This window comes from Stigmatopora argus, chromosome 7 (assembly GCF_051989625.1).
Source record: "Stigmatopora argus isolate UIUO_Sarg chromosome 7, RoL_Sarg_1.0, whole genome shotgun sequence".
NCBI classification, from domain to species: Eukaryota; Metazoa; Chordata; class Actinopteri; order Syngnathiformes; family Syngnathidae; genus Stigmatopora; species Stigmatopora argus.
Window position 1 is genome coordinate 14,376,994 of NC_135393.1, and position 16,430 is coordinate 14,393,423.

The window sequence follows — 16,430 nt, forward strand, 5'->3', positions numbered from 1 at the left end:
TGGAGAATCACAAGCACACACACACACACACACACACACACACACTCTAACTGTGTATCTATGCGTGTTATAAGGTGATCGTTGGCAGCATCTTTGAGGTGATTTGGGCCACCATAAAGCCTGGAACGTCCTTCGGGATCAGTGTCCTGCGAGCGCTGAGACTTCTAAGAATCTTCAAGGTCACCAAGTGAGTAATAGTTCTACCATAGGTTCTGGAAGTTTTTGTTTGGTAAATGTGTTTTTTTACAAGCTTCAGGGTCTTTCAATAGTTCTGGCTATGTAAAGATCTGTAGTTCATCAAATATTTTGTCAAAGTTTCATTTCAACTTTTGTCAGAATTTCTCATTCTTGCCAAAGTAGAAGTTCTACCAACATTTCTAGAAGAATATTTCTTGTTTCAGCTCTGACGCTATCAGAGAATTTGTGACCAGATGTTTGGTCGCCAGACGTTTGGTCGCCCGGACGTTTGGTCGCCCGGACGTTTGGTCGCCCGGGTGAATATAATTTTGAGAGCTGGTTTCAACAGTAAACTCTCTGTCATGTTGTCAAACGTCCGGCGACCAAACGTCCGGGCGACCAAACGTACGGGCGACCAAACGTCCGGGCGACCAAACGTCCGGCGACCAAACGTCCGGCGACCAAACGTCCGAGTACCCAGAGAATTAGTTCTACGAGAGATAACTATTTTACTACAACAGTATATTACATACAGGCATATATTGTTATACCTAAATAACTATGTAGTATTTGAGAAACTCTAAACTTGAACGTTTATCTTCAATGACAGATCCTAAAGTTTTAAAACTACAAGTTTTGGTTGTATCAAATGACTTTGGAGTTGTTGTTTTTTTAAATCAAAAGTCGTGATTCTCACCAATATTTAGTATTTGTGTTAGCTCAGAACTTCTTTGGGCTGTGCATGCATTGATGCTGTTGCGTGACTTGTTTGATTTGCTCTGACAGAGAGATTTTAATTGGATTTGGCCAAAGTTCCTTTTTATTTGTTTTTTTGTTGTTGTTTTTTGTCTTTTTCCTCCTCTCCCTTTTCAAGTCACAAGAGTCCAAATGTTGAATTGTTGGCTCTTTACTGCCTGCGTCAATGACGAATGGTCCCATCACGCAAGTGGACTAAAAATAACCAGGGAGTTGTGTTGTTACAGAAGCCCACAAAGGACAGAAAATAAATCATGAACATTCTGTGTGGTATTTTTTTTCCAAATTAAAGAAGAACTGGATAAGAGGATAGAATAATTGTTTTATTTTATCATTAATTATTTGGGAGGAAGGACGTGTTCGTAAACATTCGTCAGGAAAATTCAGATTCCAATATTTCTTTTGAATAAATATGAATAGAAATCATTCAGAGCGGTTCGGTTGATTCGTGGTTACCGGGTTGGCCTCACAATTCTGAGATCGAGGGTTCAATGCCTTCTGTTTTCCTCTGTGAGTCACAGCCGTGGTTACTCTTGTGGTTGTCTTCAGGTACTGGGCTCCTCTACGTAACCTGGTTGTGTCTCTGCTCAACTCCATGAAATCCATCGTCAGCTTGCTCTTCCTCCTCTTCCTCTTCATCGTGGTCTTCGCCCTTCTGGGCATGCAACTCTTTGGCGGACAGTCAGTCATCACAAGAACATGCCAGTAAACCTTTTCGAATTCGTTCTCATGTTTTGTCATCTTTTTATCAGGTTCAACTTTGAGGAAGGAACGCCCCCCACCAACTTTGACACTTTTGCGGCAGCCATCATGACGGTTTTTCAGGTAGGATGCACCCAGTAAAACTGGTGTTTTTTTTAATTTTCACTGTGATAGCTGGTAAATAATTCTTAATGATTAATGATCAAATAAATTTTCCATCCGGAAGTGTTTTGGCCAGCTTGTCTGTGAAATTCAAGCGTCAACCTAACTGTAATGACAGACATTTCCCACATATTAAAATGCTTTGGATTTGCGAACAAAACCACTTTTTGGTTGAAGATAAAGATTTGGTGGCTATTCTGTTTGAGATGCTTCTTTTCCCAAAAAGCTGCAGTAGTTTCATCTACTATTTGTCCAGAAACTGGAACTTTTGGTGGCACTAATAGAAACAGAATGTGGCATCAGATAGTCAAGTCTTCTGGTAGCTTTAGTTAATTAAATTCTTACAGGTGACACAATATTTTTGAAAAGATCCAAAGAAATCCTTTGTAACATCTACTGAGAATGTGCTTTCAAAACACCTGACAGACAATGAAAGTTTCCATATGGTCTGGTTTTGTGGGTTACGTAGATCCTTACCGGAGAGGACTGGAACATGGTCATGTATGACGGCATCGAGTCTCAAGGTGGTGTCAACGACAAGGGAATGGTCTTCTCCATTTTCTTCATTGTCCTCACCCTCTTCGGCAACTGTATCTGACCACCCTTTTACATTTTTGACACATTTTTCAAAGGACAGAAATGTGATTTCATATCCTTAACTTCGAGCACCTCAGACACGCTACTTAACGTGTTCTTGGCCATCGCCGTGGACAACCTTGCCAATGCTCAAGAGCTCACCAAGGTAGGTCTATGAAGTCAATAAACTATCCCAAATTATTTTTTAAGCTATTAAACATATTGAAAAAAGCAAATAAAGCAGTCTGACAAATCTATGCTTTAATGATAGGATGAGGAAGAGCAAGAGGAAGCAGCCAATCAGAAGACAGCGTTACAGAAGGCCAAGGAAGTGGCTGAGGTCAGCCCGCTTTCAGCCGCCAACCTCTCCATTGCTGCGTGAGTAAACATCTCGTGTATTGTACCGTGTATTCTCTTTAACTCTTGACGTCTCCAAAAAAGTTTGAACTTTTAAGTTTAGGGGTTAAATTTCAAAATTCCCTTTTAGGTTAGCATTGTGAACGAGAAAATGCTTGCCTTATCTGGATAAACAGAAAAAGAAAATAATTCAGGGATTTGTTTGTCCTGTGTTGAGTAGGGAACAGCAAAGAAATCATACCAAGCCAGGCGGCAAGTCGGTGTGGGAGCAGCGTACCAGCGAGATCCGCCGACAAAACCATATGACCAGTCGAGAGGCTCTCTACAATGAGCTGGAGCAGGATGACTGGAAGGTGGGAGGCGAGGGAGAGGAGGTGAGAACCTCCGCAAATCTGTATCATCCATTGCATATAACAAGGCTTGAAGCGACAAGTCGTTGGAAAGAATTAGTTAACAGTTCCAGATTGAGGTTAATTCGACGGCTATCCCGCATTTTGGCAATAAGAAGAAGTGCCTCACAAGAAATCGGCTTGGCACAGCAAACTACAGCATCTCAACGGTGCCTGAAGTGGGAATATTTGACCCAAAATTAGACTGGAGACACAGTGAAAGAAGTTAGGAACATTTTTTGTTTTGCTGGTGAGGAACAAAAAAAAATAGTATAGTTCACTTTTCTCCAATCAAATTTCTTTGCAGAAACTAAATCTAACACAACTATACTGCTTCAGAATGTTGCCAAACCCCAAAATTCCAAATACTACCTCAGTACAATCCATTACAGTTCTGGTCATGAATCCTATAACTCTAACTACACGTTGCCTAATCCACCCGGTTTCTTATTATAGTTGGTGTCCTCTCTTTCAGGTGTCGTACCCACGGAAAAGCCGTGGTGACATAATGACCCACTTGGACCGTCCCCTGGTGGTCAACCCACAGGACAACCGCAACAACAATACCAACAAGACTCCTCCTGGTCAGCTACCCCTTGACCAGGAGTACCAACGGCAGGACCAGGACCACAGTCACCGATCTGCGCACCACCACCATCATCACCACCACCACCACCACCATCACCACCGCCAGAAGGCCGATGCATCAGAACCGTTGGGCACGGACCAAACGGCGGCAGGGGGTGACGGGGGACAAGAAGCTGGAAACCAGGAGGGACAGCCGGCCGAGGAGAGGCACGGCCACAGGAGCCACAGGGGGCATCGGCATAGGAACAGGGAGGACCGGGAGGCTTGCAGCGCGTCCCCTCGCCATGCCTCTCCCGCAGAGGGCACTAACGAGCACTGCAGGGCCAGGCACCACCGCAAGGCGGCCAGAGACGGTGAACCCAGCAGGAGGCACCGGTCCAAGGGAGCCGAAGCAGATGGGGAAAAGGGCGAAGACGGAGAGGGTCGGAAAACCAGACGGCATCGTCACGGCAACCAGGACAGAAGCAAAGGACATAGTTCCAGAAAGTCAGTGAAAAAATATTTGATTTATGTTGTTAGACTGAATTATGCGTGACCGGACGTTTGGTCGCGGACGTTTGGCCGCGGACGTTTAGTCGCGGACGTTTGGTCGCCCGGACCCAAACAACCGGCGACCAAACGTCCGGCGACCAAACGTCCAGCGACCAAAAGTCCAGCGACCAAACGTCCGGCGACCAAAAGTCCAGCGACCAAAAGTCCGGCGACCAAAAGTCCGGCAACAAAACAAGGTAAAACAACACGGTCTACGCATCAATAAAAGCCAACAATGGCCCTGAGCACTTTCGCTGAGCGGACGTGTGAGTGTATAAGAGTTTGTATGTACATGAGTTGTCCCCTTAGGAAGGGACGTCAGTCAGGGTCTTAGCAAGTTCTCCAACAAAACACAATAAAAGTACGGCAAATTTGGAGCTTTTCTTTAGCCTAATAATTAATAGGGCATTAAATATGACTATATAATAATTCGCAGTTTGTATTTAGGGAATTTGAGCAACAATTTTAAATGGTAATTATCAATAACCTTCCGGGCGACCAAACGTCCGGCGACCAAAAGTCAGGCGACCAAAAGTCCGGCGACCAAACGGCCGAGTACCGAATTATGTTTTGATTTTCTCAATAGTGTACAAATATTTTTTATGAATGCAATAGACAGTAGATTTAAGCTTCACCTCATCAAGATCCATTCAAACAGACAGCACAGATTTTTCAGTGCATCTCTTGTTTGGATGGTTGCGAGGAAAGCTCATTCATCCTCATTTGTCCTCTTTGACCAGAGAGCACCATAGCGCGGGACCCAGCCTGTCTACTTCACGGCCCATTCAACAACACAACGAGGACCTGGATAACTTGCGCAACAACAGCAAGTTGGCATGTCAACCATACGACCTGCCGCCACCGGACGACGCCTACCACGTCAACAACCTGCTGAACTGCTGCGACGCCGACACCCACACGCTCCTGCACAGCATGGACAGCCTCATCCTGAGCAGCATGGCCAAACCCGAATACACCAGCATAGACATGCCGCCTGTCTACCCATACCCCTCAACCAACGCCATACTGCAAGGTGAGCAAACCTTTTGGAGCGCTCAAACAAGGACCGCTTGAACGTCCGTCTCAATTTATCCCAGTCAACAAAAACGCCAACACGGACCAGAAGAAGAATGAGGAGAAGAAAGGGGACGACGACGACGAAGGCGATGAGGACGGACCCAAGCCCATGCCGCCCTACAGCTCTTGCTTCATCTTGTCCACCACCAACCCGTTAGTAAACCTGGCTGAGACGTCTTCTCGTCTAAATTGACCGGCGTTTCACATCTTGTGCTTTGTTCCAGCTTCAGAAAGTGCTGTCACTACATCCTCACCCTCAAATACTTTGAATTCAGCATCCTATCCGTCATCGCTATGAGTAGCATCGCGCTGGCAGCAGAAGATCCAGTGTCGCCAGACTCTCCCCAAAATAACGTAAGAAGCTCTGTCCATGTTTTTATGTTATATTACAATTATTACAGTGGTTGGTTGCATTTCTCTGCTAAATTTTGCACATCCTTCACTCACTTTCCAGGTGCTGCGTTACTTTGACTACGTGTTTACTGGCGTCTTCACTTTTGAAATGCTCATCAAGGTACAATGATCTTGCTGGTTTTATATCTACTGCACAATTACCGTATTTTCTGCAATATCAGGCGGACTTTCAATAGTAGTAGTGGTGGTAGGTGGTTACAATGGTTAACCAATATTGATCCATATATAAGGCGCATCAAATTATAAGGCGCAGTTCGGCTTTTGAAAAAAATATTTTAGTTGCGGTTATAGTGCAGAAAATACGTCATGTGTCATTTAATGTCAAATTCATCCAAAATACTGGAGCCCATATTGTTCAAATGTCAAACATTTTCCAAATTCAGGGATTGAAAATATATTGTAACATTACAATAGTTCAAAAGTGAATGATATGAATTAACTCCTACATCATTTTATTCAATCATTTACCAAATAAAAATGACATTTCGCAAGGACTGCATGTGATGTGATCACAACTGAGATTGTCTATGTGGTCCAGATGGTGGTGCTAGGCCTCTTCCTCCACCAAGGCTCTTACTTCCGTGACCTGTGGAACATTCTGGACTTTATAGTGGTTACGGGTGCTCTTGTGGCCTTCGCCTTCACGTAAGCGACTTCCTTCTCCTCCCTCCGCCGCCGTCATTTTTGCAACGACACACCCCGCACTCATATATCCACAGAAAGACCCTTGTTTATTGCCACTCAAGTGGCTGGACAATGTCAATGCCGTCTTGAAGCAGATCACAACACTGATCCACTTCCTCCTTGAAACTCTCTTCTCTCCATGTTCTCTTCATCATTGTATCAGCTGGTCTTTCTCTGTGTTCACTTCCACCATCATCTATCTCGCAGACCTCTGCCAGGGCTAAAATCTTGAAAATACACACGTTTTATTCAAATTAAGAAAGTGTTCTTTTTTATTTTTAACTTTAAAGTGGTGAAAAGTGTAGAATCAGAGTCAAAGCTGGGACAAAAAATATGATCGTGTTTCACTTGTCATTCAAGTGTTAGGCAATGAAGGATGAAAATTACCAAACAGCTCAAAGGAGGAGAAAGTTCAGTATATCCAAAGTTTTAGTTTTGTTAGATGAACTGATTATTGCATCTGATGCAATATATGCAAATTTGGATTATTTCCAGCTCTGAAGTCGAATGAAATTTGCATCCAAAGTACTGTTTTTTTTCAGGTGGTGGTAATTAATGGCAATTTTACAATAACTGATAACTCAAAAGAAGTAATTTATATGATCCCCAATCTGCATCAAACTACAATAATGACATTTAAAATCACTGCCTACTGTGTTTGAGAACTTTAATTTTTTTTAATGTAACAAATAACCTTTTTTTTTTGTCTGTCGGTTGTAGTCATGGAAAATTAACATTGACTACCAAACATCTCAAGGAAGGGGAAAAAAACACCCTTAGGAACGCTTAATATATATATTTTTTTGTGTAGAGATTCTTAGTATAAACAAACTTCGTATTTGAAAATAAAATTCAGGCTAACATGCCTTCCTGGGCAGAGGTCATCAATCTTTGATTTCATCATGGAGACTTTTATAGCTTTAAAAAGCCTGTTTTGCACTGTACCACTTTTCCAGTTGCTGCTAACTGGTATGAAAAAAGTGTCTGTGCACTTTTATTGGTTTCAAAACATAAAAAGTTCAAATGTGCTTTCTGATTTTCAACTTAGCATTTGTAGTGTGAGTTGTAAAGTGTAGAACAGGCTTTAGAATAATTAGCACTCAATTATAACCTTGATTTTCGTTGTTACGAACCTTCAGGGTCCCTAAAAGGGCACCTTGTGGAGTCCCCAATCATCACCATGCATCTTGCTTTCCCACAAAGTCACACTAATGTCACTCTTCGTGTAAGTGTCTTTTCTCTGGAACCACAATTCACTCTCCAAACTACGTTCTCCCTCCTTCAACGCCGCTACGATTTTGCCGCCAAGCAGGCCGTGAGTCGTCCAGTCCTCTCTTTTCACATGAATTCACATCACATGACATGACATGACCCCACTTCCCCATTTGCCTTCTTCCTACTCTTGAGTCTCATTATTCAGGATCCATATTTTTATTCCAATCTTTACTGCGGTCTTTGCTGTACTTCAAAATTGTAAAATATGCCGATGCTTCAACGCTATGGCTAAATGTGATCGCACGTGATTCAGAATTGTTTTTACCATAACTCGGAAATAATCTGAATTTTATACTATGGTTGCGTTTTATTTCATTTTGACTTGTTTACCTAGTCAGGATCTTTCATAATAGTTTGTTTTAATTTCGCATAGACTTTTATCTGATCAGATTCAGTTATTTTAAACCATTTATTTATTTAGTATTAATTTGAAATGCTTTGTTTTTATTGAGTTTTCGTTCCTGTAGTATTCCTTTTAGTTTCATAATTGTGTTTGTCAAATGTAAGATTTTATTTTTGAATCGACAATACGTGTGATACCATTTTTAAATGGAATGAGGAATCTTCTCACAGTTATGTTAGTTTTCTTTTAGCAGGAACCGCCCAATAAATGTTAAACTTTACAGCACCTTACATTACATTACGACATACTATAGATCACGTGTCAAAGTGGTGGCCCGGGGGCCAAATCTGGCCCGCAGCATCATTTTGTGTGGCCCGGGAAAGTAAATTGAGTGTCGACTTTCTGTTTTAGGATCAAATTAAAATGAAGAGTATAGATATATATTAAATTTCCTGATTTTCCCCCTTTTAAATCAATAATTGTAATTTTTTAATCCATTTTTTCTGTTTTTATTTCAAAAATCATTTTGTAAAATCTAAAAATATTTTTTAAAAAGCTAAAATAAACATTGTTTTAGACCTATAAAAAACGGAATATTCAGGGCTTTTAATCCAGTTCTTTTAATCCATTTATAAAAAATAAGTATATTATAATAAATATTATATCTAAAATGGTCTGGCCCACGTGAAATCAAGTTGACGTTAAAGCGGCCCGCGAACCAACCCGAGTCTGACACCCCTGTTATAGATGATTAGGACATAAGAGACCTTCAACACGAATAAAGACAAAAAACCCTCCCTTCTTTCCCTTTTAATCTTCTTTTCCACCTCCTTTCTCCACCCTCCTCACACACAGACACACACACACATGCACACACCCCAACAAACACACACAGGCACGCAGGTTTTCAGCATGGTCAGCGTGCAACGGGTTTCATTGGCAGTGGGAAGTTTGCAGACCCTCTGCATCCCCCACACAAATGCTGAATGATACACTTTCACAACAGGACTGCATGCTGAGTGTGTGTGTGCGTGATGAGCGTACTACCCTTGCTGACATGCACGTCCAGAGCCCCTTGATAGCATCTCCAAAGACAATTGGCGATCTAATGAGGGCAATTTATGCGGCAGGCTCACCCGTCCGCTTTAATTGATTACGTATGATGTTGGAAGAAGATAAGAATGTGTCCAAACGCATGCGGACACACTGCTGCTTCCTCTTTGGCCTGAATTGAATTGTATTATTCATGTATGCACACTGTATTTAAGGAAAAAGGTTTGTGTTGTGTTTTTAAAAAGTAGTCGTATTTGAGTGGTTGTTAACAAGTGAATTGCAGTCATGAAAAATAGAACTACTTCAGTTGTATTTCATTATATTTGTTTTTAGATGAATGTATTATTTTGGAATATTTTTTTGTTTATTCTGTTTTTGTTTCATTTGAATTCTCATTTTAATTGCAAAGGGTTGAGGGTTCATTCTGTGTTGGAGTTGAGATATTTTTTTCAGTTTCTTTGTGTGTTATTTTCCTCGTTTCAAATTTTAATATCATTTCTCATCTCATTACCTTCTCCCTATCATATCTATATTCTATTTGTTTCAATTCTATTTTATTTTTACTTTTAATCTTGTGCATGTTTCATTTTATTTTATACCTATATCCTTTTACATTTTTTTAAAATGTTTCTTGTTTTTTTTAATTATATTTTAATTATATTTTTCTTTAGTTTTGATTTTAATTTACTTCCATGTTTTTTGGTCGTCTCATTTTCAGTTTACAATCTCTTATTTGTATTCATATCATGTTATTTTTATCTTATTTTCCGCCCATTGAATCTGTCATTTTTAATTTGACATGTACAGCATATTTGGGCTATTTTTCATAGGACTTTTAAAAAAAAATCATGATAACCTATTGAATGCCTCTTGATCATAGAAGCCAGTTTTGTTTGCTTGCTGCAACTGTACACAATAACTTATAATGCTGATATCCTGAACCAAGCATGGAGCAAAATCCTCAACCTCTTTTTGGTCCTCCCAATAATCAGATTTTCTGGCACAAAAGGCAAAATAATAATAATAATAATCAGGAAAACTCTCATCTAAGTATCCCCCCAAGGTGGACTTTGCTTCACGTTTAGTCATCGCTCTCCAGTCGCATTCCTTCTTGCTGTCCTTCTTCTAATTGTGTGTCTCCCATGTAAATGTCTTTTTCTCCCCGTCTCTTTCAACCTTTTGGCTTTCTCTCCTCCACTTTGTGCCGTTTTCTATCCTTCTCTTCCTCTGTCATCGTCTAACCGCCACCACAGGAGCAGCACTCGGTAAAGTTGTACTCGTCCTCCTTCTAGTTCCTCCTACGGAGCCGGATCACTTTGGCTTCTCGCTCTTTCTTTCTTTGTTCTTCTACTGGCCGTCCTTTCGCCTCATCCTCGCCATCACGCTGCATTTATGGATTGTGTTGTGGAATTTGCATTATCAGGAAAGCTTGGAAAAGAGGACAAAAGGGTGTCGATAATAACAGTACAAAAAGTTTTTGGGGGGTTTCTTTTGTTTATTATCAAGCAGCCATTTCAGAAGTTTTTTGTTGATGAAAGTGGGATGCATACCCACGCTTCACTGGCAAAATGCAACAGGAATTTCTCGCTATCCAGATTATAGAGGTGTAAATTAGCATTTTCTTGATGATATGATTGGAAAATGGTTATTTGGACAACAATTTTGCTCACCATTATTACAAAGTTTCCCACAGTTGGATTGGATTGGATTTGATGGCCTTTAATTTATTTAAAAGATACTATGTTCACATGCAGATCTATTTAAATGCTAACAATTTTTGACTTTTTAAAGAATTTTTGATATTCATATGGTCACTACTATTCAATTTTTAATGTGTTAGTTTTTTTTCTAACACTTAAGACCACTTTAACCCCTTTTTATGGCCAGTGACTATTTAGGTCATTAAAAAAATTCAATATTTGCAAATATGAGATATTATTAAAATCAATTATTATTTTAGTATTTTTATATTTTTTATATATATATATATTAATGCAACTATGAACAAAAATACATTATTACAATTATTAATGAATTATACACTATTTAGGTCATTAAAAAAATTAAATATTTGCAAATATGAGATATTGTTAAAATCTATTATTATTTTAGTATTTTTATGTATTATATATATATATATATATATATATTTAATGCAACTATAAACAAAAATAAATTATTACAATGTTAACCATAATTAAATTGATCAAATGAATAAAAAAAACAGTCACAGCCCCAGGTAACCTTAAAGTTGTTATTTTTGCATTTCACTCATTGCACGGCATAAATGGCAACAGAAGTCCAACTCGTCCAAACAGGGAAAACTGGCTGTATATTCTTATGTTTCAGTGCCATTGATTTTGTCTCCCCATTCATATGGATTGGACATCAATGTCAGCCAATGAATTTAACGAGCTCCCTGTTACGGGTTTAAAAAAAAATCATTATTTACGCATGAAAGGGTTCACATTCTGCTTTTTGATTGATTTTCATTCTGTTTTGCTTAACCAATCGATGACGAAATATGCATACGTATACAGTAACGAGAAAGCGCGAGATGAAATTACAATACATCTTTATTCGAGACTAAAAAACGGAACTTATGTAACGATCTGCATCAATAAACACGGCCAACATTATTAAACAAAGCTAGTCAATGCTATCTGTAGGCCTAAAAAGTACAATTGAAGAGTATTGCGAATCGTTTTCATTCTTTTTATTTACTCACCTTGACAAAAATGCCAATAAATTTCCGCGTCTGTCACCTTCTCACGTCTCGCTTTGCATCCACGTTGGCGAGGTCATGCGATGCCGAACACGCATCACATGACCCAAGAGCAACCGCATAGCCTCCGTTTCCCGTTGTCCTGGCGACGGCGGTGAGCAGAAGCCATGTGTTCTCTCATTAGAAGAACTTTTTTAATTTAAATTTTCGAAAAAGTGAAAAAGAAAGAAAGAGGTTTGCCTGGGCACTCTACCGGCAGATGCCTGATGACGTTGATGATGATGTTGACAATGACGATGCTTCTCGATGTCCATGAAATCCCTCAAGATTTCTGTGGTTTCATGTCTGACTGTTATTATTTTGTAATCAGGATGAACTACTGTGTCAGTCTATTTATTGTCTTTGTTTGGCAGTAAGTGCTCACTGTGTTGTTCTTTTTCTCTCTAGGGGAAGCAGTAAGGGCAAAGACATCAGTACTATAAAGTCCCTTCGAGTGCTGCGCGTTCTGCGTCCTCTCAAGACAATCAAAAGACTCCCCAAGCTCAAGGTAACATTGTCATCACTGAGCAAGTCCAGGCATTTTTGACAACAACGAAAATACAGGCAATGAATGGTTGTCCAGTTATGGTGCCGTGCCATTCACTCCAATGACGTGACTTTTTCACTGTTTACGCTTTCTAGGCCGTGTTTGACTGCGTGGTGAACTCACTGAAGAACGTTTTGAACATTTTGATCGTTTACATGCTCTTCATGTTCATCTTTGCCGTGGTGGCCGTTCAGTTGTTCAAGGGACGCTTCTTTTATTGCACGGATGTGTCTAAAGAGTTTGAGCGCGACTGCAGGTTGGTGAAACTCTGGTCTCGGGTGTCACGGCAACATGCTAATGTTTTCTTGTCGATGTCGTGTCCCGGGCAGGGGCGAGTTTTTGGTTTACGAAAAGGATGAGGTTAAAGCTCAGAAGCGGGAGTGGAAGAAGTACAATTTTCATTACGACAATGTGGCGTGGGCCCTGCTTACCCTCTTCACTGTTTCCACTGGAGAAGGGTGGCCACAGTGAGTGTACACACACACACACACTAAACACAAAAAAAATCATGCAAAAATTTTGCTGGAAATATAGTAAGTCTTTATGTTTCTTACTTAAGCTAAATTCTTAAAAATGCATCTGTGTAACATTGGATAAAACGTGCAATACAAGAAAAAATGTATGTTATTGGAAGTCGAAAGCAGTATTTTTTTTGTTAGGGTGCATTGAAATACTTAATGCAGTTCATCAGAATGTAGTGGTGCCTTTAGATTAAGTAACTTGGCTTTTGAGTTGAGTTTAAGATTAGAAATAGCTGTAAAACAATTAAAAACATTTTTTTAAATTTGCCAGCATAAACTTGAGTAAAACAAAGGTTTTTTTACAGTACTTTTTAGGGAGTTGAGGCCTGGAAATGAATAATTGCATTTCAATACATTTTAGTGATTTGAGATTTGAGTGTTCTGAATTAGTAGTCATGGAATGAATTCAGTTGGTATCTCAAGGCACTTAAAAGTGATCAGCAATTTTTAAAAAAATCCATCTTTAGTACTAGGAATACCACACCAAATGACTTTTTGGGGCAAACTTCCACAAATGAATTTTTTAATCCAAGCTTCTTCTTTTCTGCAGGGTTTTAAAAGCCTCAGTGGACTCCACATATGAAAACCAGGGCCCCAGCCCAGGTTACCGAATGGAGATGTCAATCTTTTATGTGGTGTACTTTGTTGTATTTCCCTTTTTCTTCGTCAACATCTTCGTGGCGCTTATCATCATCACCTTCCAGGAACAGGGTGATAAGATGATGGAGGACTACAGTTTAGAAAAGAACGAGGTGAGAACGGAGAATCTGCACGTTGACGTTGTGCCATGGTAAATATCACATACGTTCTTTTTCCAGAGAGCCTGTATTGATTTTGCCATCAATGCCAAGCCCCTGACGCGCCACATGCCCAAGAACAAACTAAGCTTCCAGTATCGCATGTGGCAATTTGTGGTGTCGTCCCCCTTCGAGTACAGCATTATGGCCCTCATTGCACTCAACACCATCGTCCTCATGATGAAGGTCAGTTTGCCCAAAGAGTTTTGCTAAGTAGTGATGCTGAACAATGTGATGCAAGTCCGAGTGTTTTTTAGTAAAGTGGCATTGAACTCAACTCTGGCAGACAGGAAATAGTCCTCCCAAAAAAAGAGCGTTTAATTGCCTCTTCCAGATAACGTCAAATTCAATGACACATATCTTATTTCACACAGGCGCGTTATTTACACATATTAGTACTGTTGTGCGTCAGTGTGTTTGTCCGTAAACATCGGACAAAATGGAAACAACACCGTACATCCGATTTGAACAAAAAAATGCAAATGTACGGCACTGGGATGTTACCGCTCTCTATATTTGAATTTGGGCCCCACTTTTTCAAAAAAATCGATTTTTCTAACTGGGAGTTGCATTTTTAAGGTCAAAATATGAAACTTTGGGCTCATTTTTCCGGTCCACACGGAAATTTTAGACATTATTTAAAGCATTTAAAGAAGCGAACATTTTTTTAGCCTTTGGGTCATTTTTTTGGCAGTGGCTCCTTAGCCGGTAACCGGTCAAATAGTCTCAGGGGCTATTTAGCCGGTAACCTATTATTTAACATTGAGTGAATAGGGGATTTTCTAAACCATTCAACCAATCTTATTGAAATTTGAAGTGTTATTGCCAATTGATAGATTTTAACATTAGGTGAATAGGGATTTAATGACTATTATTTAGGCAGTGGCTCCGTAGCCGTAGTTTATTACTATTTACCCCACACAGAATTCTTACCGGCTAAATAGCCATATGGGGCCATATAGGCTATTTGACCGGTTACCGGCTAAATAGCCCCTGGGACTATTTGACCGGTTACCGGCTAAGGAGCCACTGCCAATTTTTTCCGGTACACGCAAACCATCCAGACCAATAATTCTCTGCTTTTCCATTGCACAATACAGAGACCAACATTGCATGCATGTCTTATTCCAAGTCATCTGTAATGCAGAGCTAAAAAAAAACCGATAAAAACAGTCGATTTTGGATTGAAAGTGGAGAGGCTTTGTCGCCCAAGTATTCTTTTAGTATTTGTGACTCCTACTTGTTTGTCTGTATTATACTGACTCCCTGTGGCTAATGCGAGTACACTAAAAGGAGCAGCACTGTACTTGAATGTTGTTTTTCTATTTATAAAACACACTAGAAAAGATTTTGTCAGGTTGCGACAGCAGTTATTGGGAAATACCTGATTTAAAAAAAAATGCTCACGGGATGAATTTAACTACTGCACCTAATAATTATTAATACATACGCACTTGTACGTAGATATGAATATAATTTCATTCTTATGTAAAATCTGAGTTTTCTTCTTCCTAAATTGACTTTGTGATACAAATGTGTGCTAATCTGAACTTTCTATGCAGTTTGACGGCGCTTCGGAGACATACGACGATGTACTGAAGAACCTCAACATCGTCTTCACCACTTTCTTCTTCATGGAGTCGATCCTTAAGATCATCGCTTTTGGCCCTCTGGTGAACACACGCACGTAGACACACACACACACACACACACACGTGTGTTCACATCTAGGTCCCCATCATTGATTCATGAGGCAGGTTTATTTCGGGTAGACAGATCTGGAGCGTGTTCCCGATGTCCCCGACAGACCCCAAAGAGTGCACGCCAACTGTCACCATTCTCCTTCCCTTGTTTCCATGGCAACATGAGTCCTTGCACAACTGCTAACTTTTTTTTCTGTCCAAAACAGAATTACTTCAGAGATGCCTGGAACATTTTTGACTTTGTCTCTGTGCTGGGCAGCATCACTGACATTTTGGTGACGGAATTAGGGGTAAGTGAGCATAAATTACGGAAAGTCAGTCGTGCCATACAATAATTTTGGTGCTGTTTTTGTACGTGAATGTTCTCTGTAAATTTTCTATAGCAATGTGAATAATGTCTGTCCTTATGTTGAGTCCCTCTCTGGTGTCTAACGTTAGCAGCTTTTAGCTCAGCAGCATCTTTAGTTCATTTTAGTAGTGAGTGAAAATTCTATAAATTAATTTAAATGACAAATTATCAAGTTGTAATATTGCAAAATTTGGGATGGTTCTACCGGTATAAAAGTAGTTGGAATATTAAGATGTTTAGTATATGTTGATGAATCTTTTTGTGTCACAATGATAAAGAAAATTACATTTCTAAAAAAAAAAGTGGGTATACATAAGTCAGATTTTATGATTTATGAAAAAAAAATCGCAACGGTATTAACGGAATATAAAAAAAATAAAATTCTAATACAATAATTTAGTTGTGATAGTAGTGATAGAAACTAATTGTGATAAAAACTGTTAACATTAATGCTAGTGTGAAACCAAAGAGGGGCTCGCTGACATGTCGACTTGTTGCCACGGTGACGTTTACGAGCCTCATAATGACTCGCTGTTCTTCTTCTCCTTCTTCATGTCTTTCCACACTTTCTTTATCTTCTCCGATAAAACAATAATCCATCCAATCCCTCCTCCCCCAAAAATGCACTATGAAATCCCTCATTGTTTTGTCCTCCATTCATGTTG

General features: G+C 39.8%; 1 protein-coding gene across 6 annotated transcripts in view; it reads left to right on the forward strand.

Moving 5' to 3' along the window:
• Positions 1-16,430, forward strand: part of cacna1ab (calcium channel, voltage-dependent, P/Q type, alpha 1A subunit, b) — a 78,075-nt gene that overhangs the window by 33,569 nt on the left and 28,076 nt on the right. For all 6 annotated transcript variants that reach the window (XM_077604817.1, XM_077604819.1, XM_077604818.1 and 3 more), the window contains 20 exons: positions 75-187; positions 1,483-1,614; positions 1,686-1,758; positions 2,267-2,387; positions 2,472-2,539; positions 2,645-2,751; positions 2,951-3,104; positions 3,595-4,193; positions 4,979-5,271; positions 5,336-5,468; positions 5,540-5,669; positions 5,770-5,829; positions 6,268-6,374; positions 12,257-12,356; positions 12,491-12,651; positions 12,725-12,862; positions 13,467-13,668; positions 13,735-13,899; positions 15,276-15,386; positions 15,623-15,706. In XM_077604817.1, coding sequence (XP_077460943.1) covers positions 75-187; positions 1,483-1,614; positions 1,686-1,758; positions 2,267-2,387; positions 2,472-2,539; positions 2,645-2,751; positions 2,951-3,104; positions 3,595-4,193; positions 4,979-5,271; positions 5,336-5,468; positions 5,540-5,669; positions 5,770-5,829; positions 6,268-6,374; positions 12,257-12,356; positions 12,491-12,651; positions 12,725-12,862; positions 13,467-13,668; positions 13,735-13,899; positions 15,276-15,386; positions 15,623-15,706 — 3,051 coding nt within the window. The remainder of the gene's footprint in view (positions 1-74; positions 188-1,482; positions 1,615-1,685; positions 1,759-2,266; positions 2,388-2,471; positions 2,540-2,644; positions 2,752-2,950; positions 3,105-3,594; positions 4,194-4,978; positions 5,272-5,335; positions 5,469-5,539; positions 5,670-5,769; positions 5,830-6,267; positions 6,375-12,256; positions 12,357-12,490; positions 12,652-12,724; positions 12,863-13,466; positions 13,669-13,734; positions 13,900-15,275; positions 15,387-15,622; positions 15,707-16,430) is intronic.